Raw genomic sequence first — 8,720 nt, 5'->3', positions numbered from 1 at the left:
TATATATGATGTGAGGCATATGCACTAGCGGATTTTAGGTAGGGGGGCACGTGTTGAATTTACTTTTCTTTTTCTGCGAACTACATGCAATTCTTATTTTATAAAAATGTTTGGATTTACATTAAAAATGGAAACTACTTGGTGGTTAGTGAGAGAGAAAATTGTGCAGAACGAAGAAGACGGAGGAGAATTCTTGACAAGTTAAAAATCAAAGAGAAACAATTGATGTTTTAAATGACAATCAAATCTCTAAAATGCATGTTCGGCTCAAACATTATAAAAGATTACAATAATGAGCAGAAACAATGTTATATTGTTCATTTACAGACCAATTATCTTGATCCATTAAATCTTTAAAGTAAAATCCATCACATAACTCGTGAGATCCTCATCATGGAAGTTTCTTTCAAAGCAAAAAATATTTAGTTGGAGTTATTGATCAATACATGATTAATGAGCGAGAAATTTGTGCAGAACGAGGAGAATTCTTGACAAGTTAAAAATCAAACAGAAACAATTGATGTTTTAAATGACAATCAAATCTCTAAAATGCATGTTCGACTCAAACATTATAAAAGAATACAATAATGAGCATAAACAATGTGATGTTGTTCATTTACAGACCAATTATCTTGATCCATTCAATTTTTAAAGTAAAATCCATCACGTAACTCGTGAGATCCTCATCATGAAAGTTACTTTCAAAGCAAAAAAATATTTAGTTTGAGTTATTGATCAATACATGGTTGTTTTATGGTTCTCTCATAAAAGTTTTTTTTGGAAAAATATATTTCTTATTTAATTTTAAATGTTTTTCATTATCTTATAAGTAATGTTTTCTTTTTAAGAATAATAAATGTAGCAAAAAAATTTTAAAATATTCAATGTTGAAGCGAGGAGCTGGATTATCATTCTCCTGAAAATTTTCCATAAAATTTTGAAGATCGAAGTTCCAAAAAAGTATTACCAACTAAGCAATCAGTTAACAAACTATAAGTGATATTATTAAGGATAGGTAGCAGTAAGACCTTACACTAGTGGTTTGAAGTTCCATTGCAGCTGGATTATCATTCTCCTGAAAATACAGGCAGCAAGCAGCTTGTCAAATTTTTAAAGAGCGTTGTCTATTTCAACAGTTTAGTAAGGTACCTCAAATAACAAATCCTTCCTGGTGATCAAACCAATGACACGAGAAGGGCGAGGTACAACAAAGATGTGCCTCAGTCCCAATTGTCGAAAAAGATTGTAAACCTATACCATTGAACCAAACAAGTATATAACGCATACAGAAATATTTATCTCTGGGCTTGGTAAAGAATGTTACAAAAATTCTTCAAATCAAAATAAGTCACCTTTGCCAAAGACATGTCCTCTGGTACTACATATGGGCAAGGATTGAGGAAGGGGGCTAGATCTAGGTACATTTCTTTTTCATCCTCGGTGAGATGAATGTCATCAATGGTCATGCCTTTACTAGAGATAGGTTTGACAAACTCACTCCAGATGTGCCTGCTAAGGAAATAATTATCAAATAAAAACAGCTTGGAAAAGGTAGAAGATGAGGAAAGAATCATAGAAAACAACATACCTGCTGGTTACACCTCTAGGATCACATGGAAAAGGGCTGCTCTGGAAATCTCTCTTTGAATGTACAAGTACCAATAAGTGGCTTAAACAGAACAGAGAAACCGATAACATCAGAAAATCAGTCTTCCAATGCATAAATCTAAAAAAAAAAGAAATCTAAAAACCTAAAAAAAAATGCATTATTTTAGATTATAAGCAAAACTGCTGAAAAATAAGTTATTGGGCCATACCTACGAAGCATGAGGCCTATGACAAGTTCTTCTCCATTCCGTCCGTGACCTACCACCTTAGATTAACAAAACATACACTAATAATTAGGGGAAAAACTACCGATTATAATGTTTCTAAATAAAATACAGATGGTACAAAAACCACTCACCGGAAAGCCATTGTGCTTGTTACTTCTTAAAACATAAAGTATTTCGGAAACTTTAACAATGCGAGGAAAGGATATAACCTGTTTATACCCAAAAAAAAAAAATGACATGTCAATAAGTCACGAGATGGAAAACTAAAAAAATAAAAAAATTTGTGAATTTTGTATGAATTATAATGAATGGAACTTTACTTGTTGATTCTTGCAAGCCTCTTGTGCTATCATGTTTCGCATAAACTGTTTGGGTCTAGATTCGAGCAAAGGGATGCCCCTCAAACGTGCTTGCTCCTCGTACAATCCTTCATTGAAAAAATCACCAACAGCCTAACAAAATATGACTTAGAACTAGTCTTCCATCAAGTTATAAATCACAGTTACCTAGACCTAAAGATAATACCTTGGATATGAGAAGAACAAGCATGATAAGGGGAAGAAGTTTTAAGTTATTTGTGATCTCAACCATGATAACACATAATGAAACCGTCATTCTCATAGACCCTCCCAGAAATGAAGCAGCACCAAGTAGAGCATAACTGCACAACAGGTAATTTATCCATCAAAAAAAAAAAAAATCATACAGTTTAGCAATTTTTTATCAGTAGTAACTTTTGATCATAAGCAAGATCTGGGTCCAATACAACAAAAATTTTAAATGAAAGCTTAAAAATGCATGCAAGGAAATGACTAATTGGAACACAAAATATGCCCCAAATTAGTGGCACATGTTGTAACTAAAGAACATGATCATGATTATAAAGCTAGCAGTTTCCATTCAGAAACATAGCATTAATAACAAATACTATGAAAGATAATAAGTTTAATTCAACATAGAGAGTGATAATAGTCCAGAATATGAACTGGTTAACGAATATTCAGCTCTTTAGGATACGATATCCATTATTAATCATCAAAATATTGAACCTTCAAATCTTTTGATATACCTGTAAGCCCAAAATTTGTAACAACTTCAGTCACAAATTGGTAAACATTGCGTAGCTTATGATAGACCAACAATCCATAGTGGTCATCTAAATCGACAAGCTAGCGGCAGTTTTTTTTTTTTGTAAAACTTGCCTGTGATGGTTTTATGAGTGCCGATTGTAATATTCTAATTACCTAGGTGGATTTAATTATTTTTCTTCCACAAAGATTTGATTTTTTTTCTTCTACAAATTGTTTCGGTTTAGCACTCGTGCATATTCCAAATCCTCTCTTCTCCCTGTGACTATGAAATCCTTTGTTTCCCTGTTGGGATTGAATAGGTTGAAAGTCCAGCCACAGTTTTACACATGCTAGAATTATTTTCATTACTCGTCCTAATCGATTTTTTGTAATTAGCCAGCGATTCCATGTTCTAGTAGTGATTGCCACTGATCAGGAAGTGTGCAACTTAAAGTTGCTTTTTGTGGTTTATATCATTTGTGCGGTACTCTCAATCTGTGCTCAATGTGATAGCTTCTTCAATAGGGGCCCTTAAGGCTGGTGCAACTTCAATAACCCTTAGTGGGGACAAACCTCATCACCATGGAGGAACTGGAGACTGGCTTCAGTAGCACTGATATTGCTGATTGTCTAGCGGAACTGAGAAGTTGAACCTTTCCAAACTTCACGATTATGTTGGTGTGTGCATATATCATTAGTTGTAGCTTTATTTAATACTTGTAATAAGACAAAAATAAAAGACAAGATTAGTTTTATTTGGAACACTAAACCTTAAACTTAATGGTTAAGAGGCATAATTGATTTTGTAAGAAATTCAATATGACATTATTTTTTAATACTGAATGAATTAATTTATAATGCAGTACACGATGTAACATAATTTTGTATGCCGAGTGAATGAATCAAATAACAACCTCTACTGGTATGGACCGACACTCACTAAGCTTAGAATTATATTAAGCACAGGAAGTTGGAGCCTTAAGCAACTTAGTTAGGGGTGAAGAGAAAAGTCTTTTCCAATGGAGTTACCAGGAATTTTGATCACCCCTTCCTGAAGCCTCATTGATGTATGAGAGAAGACCTAATATTAGTTTTCCTTGAGATAGATTAAGTTCATTTTAATCAAATTTCTACTAATATTATATCATGGTTTAATTATATCTAAGGTCATGACTTCCAATAATACAAGACCACTCCTAGGTTAATTATCTCTCTCGCTAACAAGAGATCATTCTCAATAAAGGAGATTTATTAGGGACATTTTGGGCTTAGATTTAATATTTGAGTCAAATTTCAAAATAGTCCCCTGACTATTTGTATATGATCAATTTAGTCCAAGAGTATAACATTACTCCAATTTAGTCCACCGACTAAACAAAATTGATCCAAAATGGTCCCTTTGAGATTAATTTGGAATCAATTATAAAGTCGAGGGACTAAATTGGGATCAATTTTATATTACAATTCAATATAAGGTACTATTTTGAATCAATTTTGTATAGTCAAGGGACTAAATTGTGGCAACGTGTTACTCTTGAATTAAATTGACCATACACGAATAATCTGGAGACTATTTTGGGATTTTTCTATTTAATATTTTGATATGAATTTAATTGAGTGGAGAATGGTTGGGGTATGGAGGCAAGCTCAAACATAATTTCAAGATTCTATCATCCTGGTCCTACTTATAGACTAAATTTGCAAACATTGGTGACCTTTGAGCTATAGCATCAAAGAGATTGAATAGAAATCATGAGTCGCCCCTTCTCAATTATCTTGTGCAAATCAAGGCGAAAAGTTGAAGAGGTTCGCTCAAGAGCATCAACTCACTTATTGGCATAGAGATGATTGCAATAGTTTCGTTGAATAGTTCATAGGCACAACATGGCCTCAGAGGCACTAAACATGTCTAACTTAGCATAACCATCATTTATCCATAAGTTTCAATATAACTTAAGGAAATGTGTTTGTGACATTTGATATTTGATTGATTGGTGTGTTTGTTCACATGAGGGATAATTTGAATTCAATTTGGGTTGGAGCTTATATGCATTTGAAGGCCTAATAACTAAACATGATTTGATAGGGTTATTGGCTTTGTATTGGCCTAAATTAATTGGGATGGGGATAAAATTCATTAGGACTATGAATAAGGCCCAAATTTTGATTTAATGGGATTCATAATATTTGGTCAACCCAAATTGATTGGCGTAAGGCTTAAATCCATTGGAAGGCCCGAAAAAAAGAATTAAAATCTTAAAGGAGAAAAAAACTCGATGATGGTCTTATTTATAGCCTTACCTTATAGATATGATCCCTTTTGATTTGACTTGATAAGCAAGTTGGCTTTGTGTTGCCTATTAATTAGTATGCCTAAGTAGAGAACTTGCTTTGATTTACTATTCTGAATATTTTGATTAGAATATTAGGACTTACTACTATATTTGCTCTAGAGGCTTAATCAGTTAGGATTTAAAATCTTAGGCTCAAGGGTATTGATGTAAATCTTGATGTTGAATGTAGATGATTTGTAAGCATGGATATTATGACCGTTTCTTGTAGGCAAGATGCTCTAATAGTGGTGAATCACCAGGACACTAAGATCAATTGGCAATTATTAAGATCATGCCGGAGTCCTTGGCCCATCAACCTGATCAATCAAGCCAGTATTATGTGTATAAATCAAAGTTCAGGGAATGTTAGTATGCCTTGCATACATTGATGCATATGGCAAATGCATTAATATGATTGAAATGACTGCAGTAATGCTGACATATTGGTGCACCTTTCAAAATAAGTTCAAATGCGTAAAGCAGTTCATGTTTTATGAAATGCACCATCAAGTCAATTTAAAGTTGATGAATATTTTATGATCATGAAATATGGATAGGATGAATTACATTGTGAGATCAGTTGCAGCAAGCTTACACGAATTTATTTCTCTCGTCATTGAAATTGTGGGACTTATTCCAGATAGAATAGCATTCTTGCTAATTCAAATGTTGAACAACCAATTGGCGCATGTGCAAGGGTTGGGTATTTATTACATTTAAGAAATTTCATCTCTTTTTATATGGAAAAGTCATACGTGAGTTTGAGGTAAATTTAAAAGTTTTAATTGATTTGTCCATATCATCATCAATGTTCCTATCAAAACATTTAGTAGGACAAGGATTTGTTTATGGACCATCTTTATTTTCTTCTCGTCAGAGATACTATATCAACAAATGATAAAAGAAAGTTATCCTAAGCATGTTGATGACAACAAAGTCACTAAGTGATTGCATCAGCCTCCTCTCAACGATATCTTGAAAGCAATAGACAAGTTTCAACCTAACGCAAATTTAGGTGAGAAAATAAATTGCTCTATGTATTCGAACCAAAGATCAGGTGATCTTCAAAGCTAAGTTTGAACAAAGATTGGCAATGCAAAGTCTTTAATCAAACCGAACCAAAGATTGATGGCTCTAGGACTATTCACTTACATTTTTCAGGCTATTTCACAAATTAATTTTATTTATGCATAGCCAGTGGGCAATACGCAATCACTTGCTTTATCCAAACCAAAGATCAAGGAAAGAAGGGACCTCACGTTGGACTAAAGATCGAAGATAGAGGGATGGTCTTCAAAGCTAAATTAGACCACTAATTGACGTGGGTTATCAACAGCTCTTCGATTATTCACCTTCATTTGAATTTGAGGAAATTATCATGGAAGAAAAAATAGGATTCATATCTATGCTTGTGTGAAAAGGTCATTGGATTCTAAGGGACCATGCAATGGGGCAAGATGAGTGCTATAGAAAGTGAACTTTAAACAAGTGTAAGCAAGAGTGACAGGCACAAGAGTGAGTCATGCGTTATAATAAAGAGGAGAAACACTGACCAAGATTGGAGAACAAGCATGAGGGTTAGTGTGTGAAAGGGAAAGAGATGCAGGAGATAAGTGCTTGCGAGAGGCACCAAAAATAGAGAGCATGAGGTACAGAGAAAAACGAAGTAGGGGGTTTGAACAATAGGATGCATAAGAGAGGGAGATACAAGAGGCATCCACAATTGTAGGTACAAAAAGGTACAAGAGTGACAGGCATGTGATTGTGGGTAAGGACGTGAAAGGAAGTGTGTACCAAGCCTGCGGCACCAATATGGTCATTGACTTTTTAAGTGATGTGATTTTGGGTGGAAATAATTAATAATAGGTTGAATACGGTTTGAACATGACTGGTTAATCATGAATATCAAATTAATTTAGTGCACTTATGGAATTAATTGGGTCTTAAGCTTAGTTAAGATAGTTAATTAGGCTTAATTCTAGAGATTTGAACCCTAATTATTAGACGAGTTGAGCTTTAGCAAAGCCTATTTAAACCTGAATTTCATAATTAGAATTCCTGACTCTATATATTAAACTCTTATCAATCAAACAAACTTAAATAAATATAAATTTCTTAGAATTTGAGTTTTAATTCAACAAAATAGCTGGATGGATGATCATCAAGTTTAATGCATACCGACTCATTCATTGTACGGTAAATCTTCAGCTAAGCGAGACATTAGTGAACCACCCTAAGACATTCTACATCAGACAATGCCCGAACTTTAGGTGCAACATGCATTGATTTATTGAAGTTGTCTATTTGGAGATCAAAATTTTAACACAAGATCAAGATCTTTGTTGAGTTCACACAATCTGATGTATTTATTAATTAGATCCCTCATACATGAAATAAGATAATTTATTATTAATTGCCAACATGATCCAACTGAAGAATGCAAATCCTTGTTAAAGACATGAAAAAAACTCGGAGTGAAAGCAAGAAGTTTGTAGCGTTATATAAATATTCTCAAAAGTGCCCAGAACAATTTTCAAAAAATAAAAAAGAGTGCCCAGAAAATCGCCTTAAACAAGCTAACCTAAGATCCGAGTTTAAGGCATATTATGTCACAATTAGATAGAAAAATAGTGCACTCACGTTCCTTCATCGACATTCAGTTTCATGTAATACTTAACCACGAAGATCCCAACAAGCCGTCCATAAGTTGAACCAATCATTATTCCAGGAACAAACTGACCAGCAGGAACAGCAGTTCCAAATGTCACCACAGCCAAGGAGTAAAACATAACCTGCAATAGATAAGGAAAAAAAATCATAAGGGCAAGTTATTATCCAAGTTCCTGCATAACAACAAATGACTACGATTGCCTTTTCTTCTCACAGTAGCAACATGAAGATCCTGGAACATGGAAGAAAACTTAAAAAATGAACGAAATACAAAATTTTGCACTGACGGCTTTTGAATGTTTTAAGTAAACTTTTCTGTTAAATTTGTATTTTGCACAGCCATATTTCTTCTTTTAGATGGCTAGTTGTTAGACACTTCGAGACATTATACATAATACAGGATAATGTCCACTATAGCCAAAGCAAAAGGCACAGGCACTCTGATACGCCCTAGGTTTCCCAAGTTAGGGTTTGCCCTAATGCTCTTCCAAAGATGAAATTCCTCCTTTAAATCCAAGAAAAAAATCAACACAAGAGGGATGAGAGGAAGAACAAGAACCTTTGCATTCAAAATCCAAGAAAAAACAAGATACAATTTGTCCACTTCGAGAAGGACAAGGTCTCCCACTACAAACCCTAGAAAAACAAGAGAAAGAAACTAAGGAGACTAAGAGAAAACTCAAATCTTGCATAACCCTAGAAATCCCCCATTAATCCCTACTTATAGCAAGCAAAAGACCAAACCAAACCCACTAGTGGGCTGCCCAAACTGAACCGCCCAGCTCAGGCCTGACCCGAGCCAAACCGGTCCA

At 34.2% G+C, this 8,720-nt stretch overlaps 1 protein-coding gene across 2 annotated transcripts in view; it reads right to left on the bottom strand.

Moving 5' to 3' along the window:
* Positions 1–8,720, bottom strand: part of LOC110110988 (chloride channel protein CLC-d) — a 76,671-nt gene that overhangs the window by 11,062 nt on the left and 56,889 nt on the right. Inside the window, exons 15-22 of one of the 2 annotated variants that reach the window (XM_020842660.2) lie at positions 2,361–2,496; positions 2,156–2,287; positions 1,967–2,044; positions 1,818–1,873; positions 1,589–1,669; positions 1,353–1,509; positions 1,150–1,251; positions 1,034–1,098 (exon numbers count right to left, since the gene is read on the bottom strand). In XM_020842660.2, coding sequence (XP_020698319.1) covers positions 1,034–1,098; positions 1,150–1,251; positions 1,353–1,509; positions 1,589–1,669; positions 1,818–1,873; positions 1,967–2,044; positions 2,156–2,287; positions 2,361–2,496 — 807 coding nt within the window. Of the gene's footprint in view, positions 1–1,028; positions 1,099–1,149; positions 1,252–1,352; positions 1,510–1,588; positions 1,670–1,817; positions 1,874–1,966; positions 2,045–2,155; positions 2,288–2,360; positions 2,497–8,720 lie in introns of both variants that reach the window. The other variant, XM_020842663.2, reaches the window with a different exon arrangement.

Source organism: Dendrobium catenatum, unplaced genomic scaffold (assembly GCF_001605985.2).
Source record: "Dendrobium catenatum unplaced genomic scaffold, ASM160598v2 fragScaff_scaffold_1132, whole genome shotgun sequence".
Lineage (NCBI taxonomy): Eukaryota > Viridiplantae > Streptophyta > Magnoliopsida > Asparagales > Orchidaceae > Dendrobium > Dendrobium catenatum.
Note: the sequence above shows the minus strand (reverse complement) of the source record. Positions and strands in the feature narration are given on the sequence as shown.